This window comes from Aethalodelphis obliquidens, unplaced genomic scaffold (assembly GCF_003676395.1).
Source record: "Aethalodelphis obliquidens isolate GAN/ISIS:26980383/991018 unplaced genomic scaffold, ASM367639v1 scaffold3, whole genome shotgun sequence".
NCBI classification, from domain to species: domain Eukaryota; kingdom Metazoa; phylum Chordata; class Mammalia; order Artiodactyla; family Delphinidae; genus Aethalodelphis; species Aethalodelphis obliquidens.
In genome coordinates, this window is record NW_020837947.1 from 25,201,959 (window position 1) to 25,223,432 (window position 21,474).

The following is a 21,474-nucleotide window of genomic DNA, read 5'->3' on the forward strand; positions in this document are numbered from 1 at the left end:
ATAATGAATATTCCCTAACATTAAGGACTTTGCAGGTTCTTTTTGTTTTCCACTCTGTTGGGCACAGACATTTCTAGAAGGAGTTAGGGAGAAGGAGGTAAGCACAGGTAGCAGGGCTTAGAGGAGGCTGAGGCTCACTGGCACTTGGAATGTTGGGATCAAACACCAGTTTATGTGGCACATGAGGAATGAGGCGAGCCAGCCTCCCTCTCCTCTGGGGTCATCCTGATGCCTGCCCTCCAAATCCGTGGTGACACGAGAAGACGAAGCAGCCCTATGGGATGCCATGTTCTGGGTAAGGGAGAGTGTCTCCAATAGGAACCGAATAACAAAGCCCTTGTGAAGGGATAATACAAGGCACACAAGTTTTAAGATGGGAATCAGTGGATTAATCATTCACAAATTATCTAAACAAATATATTTTTCTTGTGTTTTGTAATTTCAACACCATTTGGTTTCTGGATCCCATTAATCATTTCTTCTTCCTCTTTCCTAGTAGGAAAAGAGTGGTGAACATTATATCCCATCTGACACCTGTATACCACTTTCCAGCTTCCCAAACACTTTCACAGCCACCCTGTTGGACAGACAGGAAAAAGGGATTATTGTACCAAATCAGTAGATGAAGAAACTGAATCTCAGTGCAACTATTTACACAGACTCAACCCTGCAGTTGGCTGGCGTCAAAGCCAGGAATGAACTCGAGTCTTCTGAGCCCAGCCAGCGATGCTCCTCCCACATCTCTATGCCCTTGCTGTCCATCCTCCCATGTGAACTTCACTGCGCCTGTGCCGGGTCGTCTGGGCCACAGCCGCCAAGTGTGGAAGAGTGAAGTGGGATGGTCTCCAGGTGAAGGTGACCAAAGCACTTTCCGCATCAAGAAGGGCCACCTCAGTTCAGAAAAGCAGATAACAGGAAAGAGGGGGCTCATTCTTGTCTCGTTTCACGTGCAGCCACGGAACAAGTAGCCAAGTAATCACAATATATTATCATTTGTACATAGCTCACAAATATTAGTACATTAGTGTAATTTTGCACAGGCAGAAAGAAAAACCTTTTTGAAGACAAATTGGGACAAATGTTGACCTTAGCCTTATTAGACTAGGGGAACAAATGGTATCTATTAGTCTTGCAATAAATTCTTAAATGTTTTAAGATTGCATTTTCTCTAATAAATATGCTTTTTTTTTTTTTTTTTTTAGAAAAGAAGGAGGACCACCTAACAGTTGGAATTACTGATGATTCCTCCCTCTACATCTTCATGTGACTGCTGGGCATCAATTTAGATCACACTCCTATCACACTCACATAGCAAATGTTTACTATTTGCCAAGCTCTGTCCTAACTACTTCCAGTGAGCTAATTAATTTAACCTTATGGCTAGCCTGTGAGAGTTATGCTACTTTATGGCCCTATTCTACGATGAGAAAGCAAGACTGTGGAAGTTGCCTGTGGTCAGAGTAAGTGCAGAGCCTTCGCCCCGGGTTGCCTGACCCCGCCCCTGAGCCTCCAGCCTTAGTCACTAGACAAAAGAGTTCATTGTGAGTGTGCAGCGTGATGGCAGACAGAGACGTACTTGAAAAAAATGACAAGAGGCTTCAATGACTGGCTAACAGATCGAGCTGTCCTGGGGATGATTTTGAGAGCAGAAGAGCATGTGGTGTGGCCAGCAGACGATGGGTGCTCTTTGGGGGACAGCCCCCCGGGGCGTGGTGGGAACAGCGCGCACCTGTCGGCCTGGGTGGAGAGCGTGAGCACGACCTTGGCGGCACTGCTGCCCGTCATGAGGCTGCCCCCACGGAAGTCGGAGGCTCGGCCTCGGCTGCCTTCCCGGACGAGTTCCTGGATGGAGAGGGGCTGGATGACGGGGGCCGCACTCAGGGAGCTCCCCTGCTCCAGGCTCTGCTCTTGGGGTGAGCCCTCGCTCTCCGGGTCCCCGAGGAGTCCGCCTCTGGGGGCCTTCTGAGGCTGGCTGATGGTCAGTGGGGGCCGAGAGGTGCCGTCGCTGAAGTGGGTATGCTCCAACGTGCCCACGTACTCGCACACCCTGGAGAGAGTCACACACAGCAGCCGTTGAAGGTTGTAGCTCAGCTGGGCCTGCTCTGGCGACCCCACAGTGAGATACAAAGGAGCTGAGCCAGCCTTACAGTCCTCCTGAACTGTTCCCCTTGCTCCGGCGAGAGCCACTTCTCTCCCCGCTCTCTCCACTCCCACTTCCTCTCTTCCCGCTATACATACTTTTGTTTGAGTTGGACCAGACAGCCTGGAGGTGGGCTAAGGATTCCTCGGTGAAAGTTTAGGAACAGAGCTCTGTTTATCCTGGTATGTCCTGTCCAGCGTACTGGCTTATCAGGACTTTGGCTGTTTGAGTGAGTTTTCCCAAAGGGTCCTCTTCCCTCTCTCTCGTGCTCTAGTCAGGACTCGGAAAACATCTCCTCACTTTGAGATCCCAGAATGAGTGCGCATGTGGTGGACTGGCCCTCTGGCCACAATGGGCTCTCACTCAGGGGTTCCATCCAGCCATGTCCCACTGGGTCCTGATAGCTCCACGTAACCACTACTGGGGCAGGGGGTGAGGTAGTCACCTAATCACGGTAAACTCAGAGAAGAGTCACAACACATGGTACAGCTGCCAGCTTCCAAACTGTTCCCAATAGGACCTGGGACTAGAGATCCCTCACCCCAGAGTAAGTCCAGTTACTAGGAAAGACTATCGTGGATAATCCACTCTGATGTTCCACAATCAGGCCATTTTCTGATTCCATAGAAATTGCTTGGGTGCAATTTAAGTCTTTCTCTTTTTCTCTTTCTGCCTGTGAAAGCAACGGAGAGTAGCGGGTCACCAGCCTCCACATTAAAACCCACTGTGCTCCAGGCCGACTCATGCTGGCCCTTCCACATGTTCCTCTCAAGATGAGTTTTTCAACCCTAGAATCATCTTTGAAAGTCGACCAACACTCACTCAAGGCTGTACTTGCTTTGAGGATGATAAACAGAGCCTAGATCTGGCCAGTGCTCTGGGAAAGACCTGGATGCCTGAGCCCTGCTGCGGGCCAACATCCTTCTCCTGACCAACCTCCACCGCTCGGCCAGAACTGAGCTTGTAGAGGCTGGGGTGTGTGCTGGGGAGATGGGCAAGAAAGCCGCAGCCTCCCTGTGCCTGCTGCGGGTGGAGAGTGGTCCTCCCTTTGTCCGAGGTCCACCTGACCGCCAGTGCCAGGGAAGGCAGGCTTTTCTTCTTGGTCGTGGGAGGACCGTGGAGCTCTCACTCTGTTTTTATTTTACAGGTGCTGTGAACTGCGTAACTGATGGGGAGGTTGTTTTTACTTTGATGCTACAAAGCTAAGAGCCAAACTTCTGGCTGTCTTTGACACAATGTACTATTCTATTTTTTCCTTTGTCTAGCTAAATTAAAAGTAGGCAAACTGTATTTATGATGTGTCCATGTAAGCCAACAAAAATCCTTCTTTCAACAAAAAGGACATTAATAAACACACAGCCATGTTATGCTGCTGACACATGACCAGCTTTTAGATCTGCCTAGTATTCACCTAATTTATGTGGTCTTTTACCAGCCTCTAGTTAAGAATCAGTTTTTCTTCCCTGGGATACTGTATCTGCCTCTCACAGACAATGTCAATGATAGTTCAGTTTCCTAAATTCAGTTCTGTCACTCTGTTCTCTGAGACATACATTCAGTTGGGCCCTTATTCCCTCTTCTCTTTTTAACCTCTCATTTGGGGCTTTTCCAAACTCTGTGAATTACTGTGAACTGTTTACGTGCTGGCAGGTGCGGGGTTCTACCCCTTCCCCATGGCAGGCCCCCTCCCGGCCCTCCCCCGCAACCGGCAGGCGGTGCCAGGCCTGTGGGACTGGGGATCCGGTCACACACCTGAACACGTGTGGCCAGCAGTCCGGGTTGTGGCTGCCCATCTCCAGGCCGACACTGAGGATGGCATCCATGCACAGGACGTGGGCTGTGTGCAGCCATACCCCCTGCAGCTTCCCGATCTGCTCCAGTTTCTGCTCCACTTTTAGTTTCACTGCGTCAGAAAGACATTCATTAGAATAACAGTCCAAGTAAGGGAGACAGAAGGGGAGGGAGAAAGGAGGGAAAGGAAAGAATGTGCTCTTGTGCAAGGGCAAAAGGAAACGGGGGATGTCACTGGATGTCACTGGCAGCGAGCTCTTCATTGGCAGGTCCCCGAGGCTCATCATGCAAACTACCCAGCCCACAGGCCCACAGACATCGGTGACCCCAGCCCCGGGGTTCAGAAGTCCATGGATTCTGAGCTGTGGGCCCACCCCTGGGATCTGGGTCAGTCACAGCAGTGAGGATGGGCTTCAAGTGCCAATCCCAGCTAAAGCCATCTGTGCCCAGACCCATCCTCTGCCCCTGTGTACTCATACTGATAATAAGAAAGAATTCCTGGCCTTCCCAAGTCCTCTCTGAGGTTTATTTAATATTAGGTGTTCATGATGATGATCATGTAAAACAACATATGTATGCACACACTCAGCGCCATGATGATCGCTTTATAACTGAAAATTCCCATATCATTTCACTCCCTGAGTTTACGTTTATACTTGTGATCTTCAAATAATACTTTTTAAATTGTAGATAACGAATGAGAAAGGTGCAGAAGGTGACTTAAGATGTCAATTACGCAAAATGCCAAGGCAAGGCCAAACGACAGCATCCTCCATGAATTAAGGTGTCCAGTCACTGGAGGATGGGTCTAAGTGGGAAAACTGAGCAATAGTCCAGAACCCAGAAACACAGCACGCTCCCTACAGAGGAAGCCGAACCATGCTCCTACTGTAAAGGGCAAACCGATTTTTAGCAAAGCGTCATTTGTCTCACGGATGTGATATTGACTTTATCTTTTATTTGTCGATAATTCAAATACTAGCTCTGGTTTAATAGTTTTTGAAGAACTTTAAATTTAAGTATCTTTATGTAACTTATAGTTGTACATTTTAAGTAAAAGTGTGATGCCCTTTTGCAGTTAACACTGGGGATGTGTAAGAGTTGCTTTGTTCTCACATGATTCTATTACTCAGGTTTGAGGAACCCCAACCTAACCTGTTTTTCTCAGCTAAAAATGTGCTGACTCTTTCTGTGACTACCTATTTTATATACCTGATACATTGTTAGCACACGTTGGACCAAGCTTCCAATTTTTCCTTGTTTGCTGTCTGCCATTTATCTTCCACTGCTATTAGAAAGGCTATTCTCTTTCCTTATATCTAGATAACCATCCACTTCATTGACTAATTTAAACAAGTTAAAAATCAACCCTTTCCCAAGTTCACAAAGCTCAGGTTTTTCTCTGACAAGAGCAAAGCCTTCCTGAGCCTCCTCTCAGGGATTCCTCCATCGGTTTGATTCCCCCCTCAGAACCCTGGCCATTCTATCTTTCCCACTGTAGCCTGAGGGGGTCCTCAAATGTGCACCCTGGGAAGCTTCAAAGCCAGTGGCCAGAGGACGCCACAGGTGTGAACAGCTGAGCCAGGTGGGCCTCTGGCTAGCAGCCAGGTGCACTTTCCTAGTCGCCAGGAGCCAGTATGGCTCTTGTGTCCAGAGGGACCTATTGTCAGCAGTCTGGAGGGTCAGCCACGTAAAACTGACCCAAGCCTGTGGTCCCGCGGGATCTCATCACCAGTGGTATACAATACGCCATGTATCACACGTGCCAACAGGGACAAGTGTGTCTGCTCGTGTGTGCGGGCACATGCAGACCTCACAAAGGCACCAGGTGGATTCTAGCCCTTCTGCTGTTACCTTGTGCTATGGCATCACCGGGTTCCTGGACTTCCCTTTCCTCTTTCTCTTCCTGGACACAGGAGGCAGCTGCCATCTGGGCGAGGGCTGACGCACAGTTGGCTGCAACTCCTTTAGAGGAAACAAACAATCACCCCTTAACTGAGTCTATTCTCTAACCACTCACCTGGCAGAAGCACTCCTAAAAGACTTGTTGTCCACTAGGGCCGTTCCTAATGTGTTCGTCGGGAACACCCCTCAGGCCACGGGTCAGGGATACCGTGTCCGCCATACCTAGAGCACAGCTCAGCCGTGCTGCCTTCCGCAGCCCATCGAGGCTCATGCAGATGGCATCCCGTTCTTTTTGGTTCTGTTCTTTGATGCCTTCAGCTCCCAGAATGAAGGCCAGCCCTTTGGAGCTCCCCGCCATTCGGCCGGTCAGGGGGGTTGATAAAGTGTCGATCAAGTTCTTCCAGCAGCCAACCAGAATGTAGCGAGCGAATGCCACACCTAGAACGTGAAGGGGTGTGGGTTACCTTCCGGAGATAAAACAACCTGGCGATGAACGGCCTGGGATTCTCTGACCATCACATTAGCATTATCGAGCCATGTGCAATTCTACTACAGGAAATACAATGGAAAGGGTTATATCGGATTGTGCTTCACTTTGTGCTGATAAAAAATGAATGTTGCATCAGCAGCTGGACGATGCTAGTAACTTCCATCAGGTATTTTTCTGCCAAGATGAAATCTTAATTCATTTACGTCAGTACAGAAAGCTGCCACATAATAATTTAATTGCTGGTAACACATGCGATGGATGTATATTCATAAACTCAAGACCCACGTCACTACCTGCCACTGTGGAGTCATCAATTCTCCTGCCCTGGGTGAAAGGAGACTCCATAGAAGCTGAGGTCATCAGCTGCCCTCCAATTGCACTGCTCTCTAAGCCGTCGATATCTGTCAAGGAAAAAGGGCAAGGTTTTTTTTTTCTTTTTAAAGAACACCCAGTCAAAAACATATGGCTACCACAATATTCATTTTCTTCCCAACAAACAGTCATGGGATCTGTTATGTACCAAGTATGTAGCAACCTTTTATCAGAATATTAAAATTTTTGTTTTATCCATTCAGTACAGTTTTCTTTCATTGCTAGAGCATTCTTCTGTGAGGCTGATGCGTTTTTTTAATTTGAAAAAATAAAGATAAATTCTGATACCTCTGTTGCTAGAAAATCTATTGATTTAGAATATTTTGACCTTTGCATACTCGCTTTTATTCAAAATCGTGGCATCATTTTACAGTTTTATATGTACAGGTTACTCCAACATGGATCTGTTTTTCAGAGCTTCCTCAAAAGAATTAAGAGGAGGATAAGCCTCTTTGGTCAGATAATCATATAATCTGATTGGAAGGCACAATACCTTACTAATAATACCTTACAATTTTCAAAGTGTTTTCACGTAACATTTTTTTCATTAGATCTTCCCAACAACTCCAAGTACGTAGGCAGGGTAGGTATTATCTTTCCTTATTTCACAGAGGAAGAAATAAGTATTCAAAGTAGGTAAATCGCCCACATCCTGAGGCTGGCAAAGGAAGGAATTAGACTTAGTATTCACGTCTTCTGACACCCATCCAGGTCTCCTTCCATGACACCAAACTTCAGCTCAATATGGGATTCTAATTCACCCTGTTTAAATTTTTGTTAAAATATACTCTCATCTACAGAATTAGTTCAATGAACCATTCCTTAACATACTGGTAAGAAGAGACTGGCCTGGGTTGAGAGGGCTGGGCTTCAATTCAGCCTTGCCTCTGAATTAAGTAGTCTTGTAGCCTTGGGCCAGGTACTCCATTCTCTGGGCCCCAAATTCCTCAGTAAAAAGGAAGTAACCGTTGGAGGAGTGACCATGGAGTAGAAGCATACGCATTTGAATGCAACTAACATAGGCGAATGCACCACACAGAGGGGACGGGAGAAGAGGGTAACATAAGCTTATTCCCTGACTTTAGAACTTCACCTTCACCCCAGTAGGGTGAGACTTGCATGGTGTTTGAAAATTATTTCATTATATCTTTGATTCTTACAGTAACTCCAGGAAGTCTAGAAACTTCTGGTAACACATCTCTTTGAAAGTTGCTCAGAGAATGGATCGTAAAAGTTCTCACCTCAGTGAGAAGAAAATTTATAACTATGAGAGGTGATTGATGTTAACTAAACTTACTGTGATGGTCATTTTACCATATATGCATGTATCAAATCATTATGTTGTACACCTGGGATTAATATGTCAATTACTTCTCAGTAAAACTGGGTGTGGGAGGGAAGGCAGGGAGAAATCTATAGGACTACTACAGTGGGAACAGAGCAGTTTCACTGAAATTAATTTGACTTACGGTCAAATGATCTAATGACATTTGCCAGAAATTGCCACGTATCAAAGTTTTGTTTCCTACCTGCTAGGTAAAGGACTGATGAATTCAAGTAACACAAAGCTTATCTAAGTGCTAAAATTCCACAATCTAGAATACTTTGACATGACGTGAGGAATGGCCACAGGTAGTACAGTGTTGATGACCAGGTTACTGCTATTGCTTTTCCTTGCACATAATGAAAAGATTAGACGGACGTTTCCAAGCTCTAGGTTAACTGCTGCTCAGATTCACTTGTCACTTCACACCTGAAATTTGCTACAAAGAATCACAGAACGTAATTCTGTCGAATTCTCATGAAAAGTCTCTGTTTCTCTATCATTAATCTAAAGTTAGATAACTTCCCTATGGATGAAGCAATTGAGCTTACCGTTCCATTATAAAAGAGATGGCTGATTAACAGTGATGACTGATGAATACGGCTCCTGTGACTAGCCTGTTATTTGTTCAATTTTTAAATTTTATTTATTTATTTATTTATGGTTGCGTTGGGTCTTCATTGTTGCCCGCGGGCTTTCTCTAGTTGCGGCGAGCAGGCTTCTCATTGCAGTGGCTTCTCTTGCTGTGGAGCATGGGCTCTAGGTGCACGGGCTTCAGTAGTTGTGGCTCGTGGGCTCTAGAGCACAGGCTCAGTAGTTGTGGCGCACGGGCTTAGTTGCTCCGCGGCACGTGGGATCTTCCCAGACCAGGGCTCGAACCCATGTCCCCTGCATTGGCAGGCGGATTCTTAACTACTGCACCACCAGGGAAGTCCCTATTTGTTCATTTTTACATCTACTGTATGACTCCTTGTATTAAGATTCAGGGAAGAAATTCAGAGATTAATTTTGGCAGAAACTATGCTATTGAAATTAAAGCTGGCATGTTGAAGACCTTCGTCTAAATTCAAGGCACTTAGAAGCTCTGGACAGTACCTTTAATCTCAACCTGAAGCCAGTTTGTGCAGAGAGATGGAAACCAAGCATTGCTTACAGGCAGACTGAATAAATGTCTCATAAATGTCTTCATAAGTATGAATTTCTATTTTTCAAATGGATGTAAATATTATCATGATTAATAAAATACTAATTGGTCACCTGTCTGGTGATGATGGTCCGCAAGGCTTGGGACCCAGTCTTGCTTCCCCCAATTCCATCCTAGTTCTGGAACCAACACTCCAAATGCCAGACAATGACCAAGACACTGCCTGCTGTGGAGAGACCTCACTGTATGTCTGACTCCCTGCCTGATTTCTAAATAGTGCCTTCCCCCAAATTCCTCAGTGTTGATCTCCACCTGTCGGTAGTTCACTCTGCCACCTTTGTAAGAGCGGCAACCACAGACAATATAACATATCCTTTGAGACAACAGATTCTGCCTCCCAGCTAGACTGCCCCAGGTTCCTGCCAGTGTGCCCTGTCCGGTGCAAAGCCGTGTTGAGCTGTGTGGGGACATACACACCACAGAGAGGGCAGGGAAGCTGTCCACGTAGGGCCATGCTCTACTTATCGCATCCGTGGGAGCCATGAAAAGATCACTCAGATAGAAACCAGTCTGGGAACTGGGATCAAATTTATTAAGGCTCCTGATGACCGGTCCAAACTTTTGAGCACTCCCCGATCTTGACCTGACATTGTAGTTATGCCACGCCGAGCCATGAGTGGTTGCTTTGGCCAAAATGTTGCCTTATGACCACACCCCATACTTCTCTTTATGTTCTCATATGATATTTCCAATAGTTAAAAAGGATTTAAAAAACTCAAGGCACTAAAGAAAAGATGCTGGGCAAGCTATTTTACATTCTTTCTTTTCTTTTTGGCCATGCTGCGTGGCTGGTGGGATCTTATTTCCCCAACCAGGGATTGAACCCGGGCCCCCTGCAGTGGAAGTGCAGAGTCCTAACACCGGGCAATTCCCTTGCATTCTTTTTCACTCCGGTACAGCTGGGAAGGGAAGGGAGGATCTCTGATATGGACAAGAAATGGAGATGAAGCCAAGTTTAAAATCAATCATTTTACATTACTGGCAAATTCTCAGAAGCACTGAATGATACAGGGTATCTATGAGCATGTGAGAGTTTCCAGGAATAATTCTGGGCTTTGCGCCCAGACAGTACTTCATATCCCCAGAAGAGGTCTACAGTTTTATCCCAGCAGACATAGGTGCTAAATAATTCCTAATCCAATGGGGCACAGTAAGCCCGCAGAGTCCCACGTGGAAAAAGGAAAGAAAGTTCTTATTAGGTGAACTCATGACACTTCCCTGGAACTGCCATCAGCAGCCAGGGAGGCTTTGTGGGTGCTGTTTCAGAGTCTGCTTGAAACACTACTGCTTCCCTGAAAGGGGCTTTGAAGCGTGGGCCCTCCCCACCCCACCGAGTGCCACGGAGCCGTGCAAGGAGCCACTGACCAGTCAGCATGGTGATGAGGGGAAGGCTGTTGTCCTCGGGGCTGCCCCAGTAGCCTGCTTCTCCGAGCATGTTTCTGTCGAGAACCTGGTGGTAAAGTTCCTCGATCCAGACCTGGGAGAAGACCATCAGCACCCCGCTGGTCTGGACCTGCTTCATGAACTCTTTCTGCAGAGAAGACCACACGAGAAGGTGACCAGATATGATCCCTTGCAAACAAACAGGCTCTCATGTTCCTCTGCCACCTCTTCCCGTCCCGAGTCACCGAGTCACCGCTTATGGGAAAAACACAACCTTGTTGCCTGGGGGACAGAGGGTGGCGAGGGAAGCGGAAACTGCAATGGAAAAGCCCCAAACTTCATGAAGGTCCTTTCATTTATGTAATCTTTTTAAGAAACCCTGTAGAAGGGGTAGGGATACTACATTTTATATTTTTGCTCTTTGACATGTGGGAGGATTAGAAAATGCACAGAAATGTTTCACAGAGCACCTCCTTCTTACTGTCCCATCGGCAGCAGAGGTAGCAGGTCCTCCCTGAAGGACGTGTGTCTCAAGGGATACTTGACTTACACTCATGAAGCCACCACTCACCCTCGGAAACACACAATTTGTCAATCATTTATCAAACAAATGATTGCTGATCCCTTAATGTCACTCCATGGATTTAGGCTCTCGAACTGGTACCAGGGTCCGCCATGGAGGGGTCTGCTCACGCCAGGGAGCCAACCACGGAAGAATCCTCATCACCTCACAGGAGGTGTTCTGTTATCGACATTGTCCGAGTGGGTTCTGGTATATTTTGGAACTCAGTGAAGGGTTTTTGCAGCAGCATGCCTGCATTTCATGCAAAGGGGACCATTCTCTGCACATCTCCTGCTGTCACTTAAGACACCGATTATGTTTTGTTTTATTTTGCTTTGTTTGCAGTACGCGGGCCTCTCACCGCTGTGGCCTCTCCTGCTGCGGAGCACAGGCTCCGGACCCGCAGGCTCAGTGGCCATGGCTCACGGGCCCAGCCGCTCCACAGCATGTGGGATCCTCCTGGACCACAGCACGAACCCGTGTACCCGGCATCGGCAGGCAGACTCTCAACCACTGTGCCACCAGGGAAGCCCTGATTACGTTTTTGAATATGTCTTACACACGTGTGTTTAATGCCACTGGATGAAGTTATTGGGCCACCGGTAGGCAGTCCTTTCCAGGCACATGGGGTTCTTTGCTCCTGGAGCTAGGTGGGTAGCTCTGCGGCTCACTGAGCTTGCAAATTGCACAACGGTTCCTGGGCATCGCGTCCGCCCACCCTCCACAGCCCCGCGGGCATCACCCATTCCAGATCAGTGTGAGATAGAACACACTGGCCATCCCTTCACCCAGTGATGCTCGGGTGCCAGCCCAGAGGCCGCCGCTGGTCCTCGGCGTGGCGGGGCGGAGACGCACACTCACCATGGTGCCTGGCGCCAGGGCGGGCCGCTTCCGGTAGTAGTCGCCGTGGGAGAGCTTCAGGTTGAGCAGAAGGGCGCAGTGCGCGGCCGAGTACAGGCTGTCCGCGTTCATCAGCATCTGCAAGCCCAGGCTGCCGTTCCCGTCGAATCCCGGGGAGTGCATCATGCCTGCGGGAGAGAATCCACAGACCTCAAACACCACGCCTGGCAAGACCCGCTTAACATCTGGCTTACCGCTTACGGAGAGGCACGAACAAATCCCAGGGAAGGAGCACCTCTTAAGGCATTTCTGTAAAGCAACGACAGCCAGCAAGGAATAGCGTTCGGGCAGAGACGCACCCTAGACTGGTGGGGAAGAGCATGCACTCCGGAGTGAACCTACTTGGGAAAATCTTTTTTGTTACTCACCGGGTGCTTTGGTAAAATCACTTAAAGCCTTCTTTACCTAGAAATAGGCAGAATAATTGATTGCCTCTGTCTCCTGCTCAAACTCTCCAAATGACTTCCCATCACAATACAAAAAAACCCGACCCCGCCCCTCCCCCTCAGCCACCCCAACCTGTCTGTTGTTCCTTGACCTCACCAAGCCTGGACGTGCCTCAGGGCCTTTGCATTTTTGCCTCTCCCCAGAATGGTCTCCCAAGATCTCTGGATGACTAGCTGCCTCGATTCTTTTTTTTGAAATTAATTAATTTATTATTTTATTTTTGGCTGTGTTGGGTCTTTGTTGCTGTGTGTGGGCTTTCTCTAGTTGTGGCGAGAGGGGGCTACTCTTCGTTGCGGTGCGCGGGCTTCAGTAGTTGTGGCACGCGGGCTCAGTAGTTGTGGCTTGTGGGCTCTAGAGCACAGGCTCAGTAGTTGTGGCACTGCTCCGCGGCATGTGGGATCTTCCCAGACCAGGGCTCGAACCCAGGTCCCCTGCATTGGCAGGAGGATTCTTTTTTTTTTTTTTTTTGCGGTACACGGGCCTCTCACTGTTGTGGCCTCTCCCGTTGCGGAGCACAGGCTCCGGACGCGCAGGCTCAGTGGCCATGGCTCACGGGCCCAGCCGCTCCGCGGCATGTGGGATCATCCCAGACCAGGGCACAAACCCGCGTCCCCTGCATCAGCAGGCGGACTCTCAACCACTGCGCCACCAGGGAAGTCCAGCAGGCAGATTCTTAACCACTGCACCACCAGGGAAGCCCTGCCTCGATTCTTTTAGGGCTCTGCCCAGGTGTCAGCTTTTCACAGACATTCCCCTTTAATTCCATCTAAAATAGCATCCCATACCTACAACCATCCTCTGCAATATTCCCCCTCACCATGCACTTTTCTTCATTGCCTTAATGGCATTTTTATATATATATATATATATACACATATATATATATATATATATTTGTTTATTGTCTGCCATTACTACTATTATGTAAGACCTACAAGAGAGTGGAACTTTATTTGTTCACTAGAGAACCTCAGTGCCTAGAACAGTGCCTGATACATAGTAGATCCTTTAAAATTACTTGCTGAATGAATGAATAAGAATGAATGAAGACGTTTGCTATGGCAACTAGATGCAATACACATTTAAGATGTTTAGTGCAGTAACTCATAAGTACAAACTTTTCTAAAAGTAATAATGTTCCTCAAAAAGCGGAACACGGAATTACCATATGACCCAGTGATCTTGCACTCTTAGGAGTGTACCCAGAAGAACTGAAAACCGGAATTTGAACAGATACTTGTATGCCAGTGTTCACTGCAGCAACTAAAATAATAGTGTAATAATAATAATAATAAAACCCTTTGAATTGGGCACTTTAAATGGGTGCATTGCATGGTATGTGAATTATATCTCAATAAAAGCTGTTAATCAATGAGGAAACAGTTTCAAAATATATATAAAAAAAGTTATTGGTTTCCCCCCAGCTGTTGTTTTGAAACATTCTATTATATTTCATAGTATGGTTTTCACTTTGAAAGGCTCCTGTGTTTTTCATAAATTAACTGTAAAAACAAAAATCAGTGATACCTCATGCTCTAAAGATGGCCTCATTCAGCCAGAGAGAGTTGATGCCTAGGTCAAACTTACACAGACAGCTTGAGGTGACAGAAACTACCCAAGCCTGCTTCTCCTCATCTGGTACTATGTCTGCCCCAGTGCTACACTTGTTCCTACAAACACTCTGAGGCCGGATTTAGGGATGTAGGCGAAACAGCCCCTCCTGAACATGTGCGTGCACATGACATGCACCTGTATACTCTTCAGAGCATGTCTAAAATTATCCTTTAATCAAAAATGTGCCTCTTACATGAAGTGCAAAAATTCTCAAAAATTATCGGTCAATTAAGCGGGAAATACAAATGTCTAACTGGAATGGTTACTTATATATCTGTGGACTTCTTAATGAATATGCTGGTAAGAAGATATGAATCAGAAGAAGCTTTCAAAGCTGAGAAAACTTTAAGACCTCTGCTCTATTTGACAACAGTGTAAATAAACATTTTTGGTAGGAGTAAGTATGTCTATTATCCCAACGAAACCACCAAGGCAGGCAAAGATTAGGCATTCCCTTTGCCTTCTGTATAGAGTTCGGTGAGAACTTTGCAGCTGCCTTACAAGATTCTTTTACTGAGAGTACTTGGCCCTGATGGTCCATAGGAATACTCCACCCTCTTAAGGTCCTGGTGGGTTGGTTCCAGTTCTCTGGAGTAGATAAAGCACAAGCGCAGTCTCCTTCCACAGTACACAGAAAGCAGCATGCAGTGTTGCTGGTATTTAACTACCCTGGGTCGCAGGTGAAAGGAATATTCGAGTCTATCAACGGGGGGGGGGGGGGGGGGGAGAATCTGCAAGTGGCTTTGATCTTAGACATCAGTAATAGTTTCTTTTAAAATTTTGAAACCAACTATTTACCTTGGAATATGTTTTGGAACCTGAGCACATGCTCAGATGCTGAAAGTGAAAAAAGCTAATGTGTCTGCTGACATGAAGACCCAAATCATTAGCAGAGGTGTGACAAGGCCCTGGAAGTCACCGCGGGTGGCTATGCCCGAGTTCTGAAATAATTTGTTAGACGTGTTAGGGGCAATCTGTTGGTACTGGCGTATATCTGTATGCAGATTAATTTCTTACAAAGAACTGGTAAATTTGACAATAAAACAAAAGAAGGTATAATCTATTAATTTAAGGAAGATAATTTTCTTGATTTACCAGATATAGTTCACTGGTGATATTAATAATGCAAATAACATGATCGGTGCAATTTATTAAACGCTTTCTATCTTCCAGAACAATCTCTTCTCACACATTATTTCATCTGATATATAATATATATCAATCTATATCTATCTATATATATATATATATAAATTTGATATATATCAGATGCCCCACTTTATTTTACCAGTGAGGAAAGTAACTTGAAAATGTTAAGTAATTTGCCCAAAGTTATACAGCTAGAAATTGGCAAAGGTCTTTTGGGCCCAAACTCCAGGCTTTTTGCACTCTGCCACACTGTACTTGCTTCTAATGTTGGGAAAAGATCCCAATCTATCATGTTCCTAACAGATCCTCTGTTTTCATCCATCCTTCTGATTGGTCTCATTGAAGTGTTACTGAATTTGGGGTGACAAATTATAGTAACTATGACCTTTAACATATTCTGGCTATCTGGTTTTTTCTCTACTTATCTGTAACTAAAGTTCATTCTCTCTCTATAACTAAGATGTCCTTTACTGTTAACAGGAGGATGGATCACCTGCTTGACTGGTTACCAGTGCAAGACTGGATACAAGATTAGCATAAAATGACCCTGAAAAGTACCTTCCATGTCTAAGATAATGTGATGTTTCTTTTTAAAGTAAACATTAAATACTTGATGTGAAACATTTAACAGTACTGAAGAGTATAAACAATATGAACAACAGCCCTGCTTCTCCCAAGCCCCAATGAGGCCCCTCCCAAAAAGACTCACTTCCTTCTGTGTGTTATGTGGAAATACAATCACAAATGAGATCATATGACATACATTATACTGCAACTAGGTGTTTTCTAAAAAATATACCTTAGACATCTCTTGATACTGGCACTTATAGATCTGCCTCATTCTTTTTTAATAACTGTGCATATACCACTGCATGATTGTATTGTGATTTATTTAATTAATGCTTTACTGGTAGACACTGATATTTTTTCAATTATGAAAAAGGATGAAATGATGAAATAACACTTCTGTAAGAATATCTGTGGGATATGTTCCTAAAAGCAGAATAAACACATATATTAAGTTTGATAGATGTAGCCAAAATATTTTCCAAAGACAGGACGGGCCCGAGTCCCAGACCATCACAGAGCACTGGATGGCCTACCTGAGACTCAATGTAGGGGGAAGTTAAGGAATCTTTCTTTCTCAAGTAATCAGTTGAGTTTCCTACTCTATGCAAACCTAATCCTAACTGGTAGAGGCGAGGTTTTCTACCTGTATTTTACCTTCTGTTCTCCACAAAGATACGGACATAAATGTGCATTATCACCTTTTGGGGTGTTTAAATCATGGGGCCACAACCTGAAGCTGGCAACACACTTGCCTTCTGGTTCCGTACTCACAAAGTCAGAGCTTCTTCCGGAGACTATGGTCCATTTCTGGAAGGTGATGGGAGGAGGAAGCAATGAGGAAGAGAAGGGAGATGCCCTGGCTGGGCAGGGGGTGGAGGTCTGTGGCTCGCTGCTACCTGGCAGCACCTGGAGGGTTGGCAGGACCCCGGAGGAGGACACAGGATGTGCAGGGGCGCCCCCAGCCTTGCCAGAACATTCCAGGCCCCACCCTGGCAGGGAGGTAGAGAAATCACGGGACCTCCCAGAAAGGCTGTGAAGTGGGACAATGGGGGCACATTGGTGACGTGAGAGGTGAGGGGCCTCCCTATCCAGATTCCACATAAGCTCCCACTTCTAGTTTTACCCTGGCATGGGGACCTGAGGGCTAGCAGAGATCAAATGTTTGGCCAGTTAGGCAGGCTGGAGGTCTGGAGGCAGATTTGTTTTAATTTAAATAAACAGATATTTCTTGCACAATTGAGATTCATACTAGCTCTACTACCTTTTCCGAAACTTGGTACTTCATAAATATCAGGTTGCTTGCAATTAGCCTCACACTTAGTCACAGTCAGTCTCAAGATCCTCACCAAACACCACCAGTCTAAGGAGCAGCAATCCCAAAGCCACCTGCCCGTGCCCCTCTGTCAATGGCTGGGGGAGGCTGGCTCTTGCTTTCTGGTCCCCAGGGAGCACCTTCCACAGATGCCACTTTGTTCTATGCAGGACCAGACGCATTGCAGCAGTCATCACAGCTCACATCCAGTACCATCTTTATAAAACCCATGTTTGTCGGAAGGTTTTCAAACTTCCCCACCAGAAGAAACTTGAATTGCTTTCGAAGAAAAAGCTCCCCTGAATCGTGTGGAATTCAGGAGGCTCATTTCAACTGTAAGTTAGCTGTTGGGGGACAGAAGCCCCTGAGAAATACCAAGTGAGGTTGACCTTAGCCAGGAGGGCAGACTCTGCTAACAAATCAGGGACAAATGCTCGATGGAAGTTTTGGGGAAAATAAGGTTTGAAGCATTTGACACAGAAGTTAATAATGAGTAAAATATCTGGGTTATGACTCCGGGAGACTCCCTTCTCCCCTTCTCCTATTTTGGCTTTCATAACTTTCTCTTGGGTGAACAAAGGAAATCTGCCGTCCCCTTGTCTCACAGGTACAGATGTTTCTCTTTCACTCATCTTTCATCTTGGAGGTGACATGTGCAAGGGAGGGAGAGCTCTGCCTAAGGCCAGACGTGGACCCAGCATCCAGTCGCTTCGGCTGACCCACAGCGACATTCAGTGTGAGCCACTAAACCGCTAAACCATAGTGGTAACTGAAGAGAATCAGCTTATTGGCAGCAGGACCACAGAGTGACGGGTCTGTAATTCAGATACAGAGACCAACTCCTAACTGGTAAAAGCTGTGGAGGTCACCAGAATCAAAAAGACAAATGCCTAACAATTTGGTTAGAGACAATCACCATAAACTGCATTTGGAAACAACCGAAAGATTCTGAAGTCTCTTTTCAATGTATTGATTTCTACATGTAAAAACTAGTGTCACAGCATGTTGGGTTTGATGGGACATTTTATAGACCTCTTAAAGTTGAGCAGTTTGCAACATTCATGGGGCCGCATTCTGGTCACATAAAACATTCACGAAAGTGCTGTTGTGCACGTGCTACAAATAAGTATTGATTTGAAAGACACAAAAACACAAAGGTGAGGCTTTGCTTCAAATTTTGTAAAAAGGCTTTGCTAGGATTATGTTTCCTAATTCTCATAGGAAATGAGGCAGGCCCTTTGGAAGGCATTCTTTACCACTTTGACAACTCATTTAATCTGGAATTACTAGGAGATGTTGTTTGTAAACATGAATTTATCTGAGAGCTGAATCTTACATACTTAAACGTTGAAACTTCTGCAGCCGAGTTATTTTGTATGGATAATTTTAACTTTAAATAGAAGGGCCTAAATATAATTTTACCATTTCTTGATGACTCAAGGCCATCATTACTGCAACCAGGGGCAGTGCTGTGATCTGATACACAGCTGTTTTGGGGGATCACTGATGGGTGCCAGGCTCTCTGCCTTGGCACCAGGGACATCAAGCTGGTCAGAGCAGGCGGCCAAGCTCCTCCCCGCAAGAATGCTTCCAGCTGGGAAGAGGCACAGGATCAGAGGCCCTACCCAACTCCTTCCAACTCAGGCTTTACCTCTGATTCTCTCAGCACATGAATATTCATAGCTTTAGGAACCAAAAAGTAAGTTCATCAATCTACAGTCAATAAATATGTATTGAGGATAAATCATGCATATCTTGCACCCTTAGGACATAGCACAGTGAAGTTTCTCTATAAATGTTGACTGAAGAAGCATTTGTGTGTGCACGTGTGTGTGAGAGAGAGAAAGAGAGAAACAAAAAAGACATACACAAAACACATACACTGGGGATGTTCAATAAAAGAATGTAAAATCCAGTGATGGTGGCATAAAAGATATTAGGGAGAAATATAATTTTTTTTTTTTTATGGTACGCGTGCCTCTCACTGTTGTGGCCTCTCCCGTTGCGGAGCACAGGCTCCGGACGCGCAGGCCCAGCGGCCACGGCTCACGGGCCCAGCCGCTCCGCGGCATGTGGGATCTTCCTGGACCAGGGCACGAACCCGTGTCCCCTGCATCGGCAGGCGGACTCTCAACCACTGCGCCACCAGGGAAGCCCTAATTTTTAAGAAGAGCATTTATATATTTTTCTAGTTTTTCAATGAAACATGATTTTTTGGTGTGTGTGTATATTCCTTCACACAAATCAAATAACCAAACTCTATTTTTATATCTAATTCCAAAAAGAAAAATATTGAGAAAAAATGTCGGGTAGCCTTAAAAATTGGTATTTTCATGCCTTAAAAAGAATCACAGTGCAGTCAGGAAAGTTGAGAAATTATATGCATCTCTCCTAACCACTAGGTAGGTCAGAGTTACTGAGCAGCCCAGGATCAGAAGCGCCGTGTCTCTGCTGGTGCCTGCTGCTACAGTACCGGATCATTCTCATATTAAAACATGTTCTTCCTTAAATATCCCTGGATCAAAGTGTTTTTCTTGTCCTTTTGACAAAGGACAATCTGAGCAGCTTCTTAAAGATACCTAAGCTCCCTTTTAACGACACAGCAGTCCCTTCTACCAAGTTCCAGGAACTGGGCTAGAATTTTTTTTATATTTGTGTGTGATGTTGTTTGTTAGAAGATCAAAAATGGGGTAGACAAATGTAGGAAGTATCACAACAAACACATGTTCAAGGCTCAGTGGTGGAAGAGCAAGCGGTGATCTTGGCTTTTGACGGTTCCATGTTGGTCCTCAGGGTCAGTCCTTTCTAGTCCTGAGCACAGGCCCAGGGAGGTCCATGCACCTCAATATCCTGTGGTCAAGAGACCCCTGAATTTCAGGGGAAGGCACAGTTGATCACCCTGGGGTCAGGCAATCAATTATTCCTGCCATAAATTTTTTGCACCCATTAATTGCTTTCTTTCTGTAGCACTGTGAGATAATAGAAAATATATACATTGGTCTCTGCCCCCAGTTCCTGGCACAGAGCTCCTAAGACCCTTGTGGTTTCCTAAGTGATAAGAACACTGGGAGCATCTCTCGTCCTCATATGTGTCTTCGATCTCATCCATGACCCAGGGCTCCTAAAACTCTTGTAAATTCCTAAGCAATAAAGAACACGAAGAGCATCTTTTGTTTTAATGAGGCGACTCTGGGTGGGCTCCTGGATGACTCCTCAATGGGAGTAAAGAATTTTGGGTTCCACCCCCATCACCCCATCGTCAAGAAAGGGGAGAGGGGCTGAAAATGGAGCTAATAATTGATCATGCCTGCATGAGGAAGCCTCCATAAAATCCCAATAGTAGGGGGTTCGGGAAGATTCCAGGTTGCTGGACACATCCACACCGGAAGGGTGACACACCCCAACTCCACGGGGACAGAAGATCCTGTGCTCAGGACCCTCCCAGACCTCACCCTACGTAGCTCTTCACCTGGCCGTTCATCTGTATCCTTTATCATATCCTTTTGTAAACTGGTAAACAAAAGTGAGTGTTTCCCTGAGTTCTGTGAGCTATTCTAGCAAATTAAGCAAGCCTAAGGAGGGGGTCATGGGAACCTCCGGTTTACAGCCAGTCCATCAGAAGCACAGGTAACTCATGTTACCTGGGCTTGCAGCTGGTGTCTGTAGCGGGGGTAGCAGGTAGGTAGCGTCAGAACTGAGTTAAACTGTAGGACACCCAGCTGGTGTCAGAGGCTTGCTGCTTGTTTTGGGGGAAAACTTCCACACATTTGATGACCAGAAGCATCAGAAGTACAGTGTTCTGTGTGACCCATAAAAAAGGGAAGACACACAATAGGAAAGAACTGGGGTTTTCCCTACATAGAAAGGAAAAGGCTGGGTTCTCCCTTTATGAGTAGCTTTCAAGAAAACAATCTTTAAATTAATTATTCCCTGTGTGAAATGCTGCTACCCTGTATTCTTTATCTCCTTCCTCCACCAAACTCCTAGGTGACGATCTTCTGCCCGTCAATAAAACTAGTATAACTCTCTGGTATACTTTGGCCAAGATGCCCACAGCACTCCTGTTTAAATTACGGTCTGGGTCACAATGTTGACATTTGACAGACAGGAAGGATCTGAGATTGGAGAATGTGATGTTGCCATAGTATACTGGAGTATCACACACACACACCGTTTGAAGTTCAGGGGAATTCAGAATATATTGGGAGGACAGCCTGCATCTGCTCCAAGACCTCATTTGAAATAATTTACACGTCAATAAACCAAAAGTGCAGTGCTCTATGATTCTTAGACACCAAGGCGTAGAAGCAT

General features: G+C 45.9%; 1 protein-coding gene across 2 annotated transcripts in view; it reads right to left on the reverse strand.

The window, feature by feature from the left end:
- ARFGEF3 (ARFGEF family member 3) overlaps nucleotides 1–21,474 on the reverse strand; it is a 186,862-nt gene that overhangs the window by 53,247 nt on the left and 112,141 nt on the right. For both annotated transcript variants that reach the window (XM_027085256.1, XM_027085265.1), the window contains exons 13-19: nucleotides 12,033–12,199; nucleotides 10,592–10,757; nucleotides 6,620–6,727; nucleotides 6,059–6,274; nucleotides 5,786–5,896; nucleotides 3,893–4,043; nucleotides 1,730–2,047 (exon numbers count right to left, since the gene is read on the reverse strand). In XM_027085256.1, coding sequence (XP_026941057.1) covers nucleotides 1,730–2,047; nucleotides 3,893–4,043; nucleotides 5,786–5,896; nucleotides 6,059–6,274; nucleotides 6,620–6,727; nucleotides 10,592–10,757; nucleotides 12,033–12,199 — 1,237 coding nt within the window. The remainder of the gene's footprint in view (nucleotides 1–1,729; nucleotides 2,048–3,892; nucleotides 4,044–5,785; nucleotides 5,897–6,058; nucleotides 6,275–6,619; nucleotides 6,728–10,591; nucleotides 10,758–12,032; nucleotides 12,200–21,474) is intronic.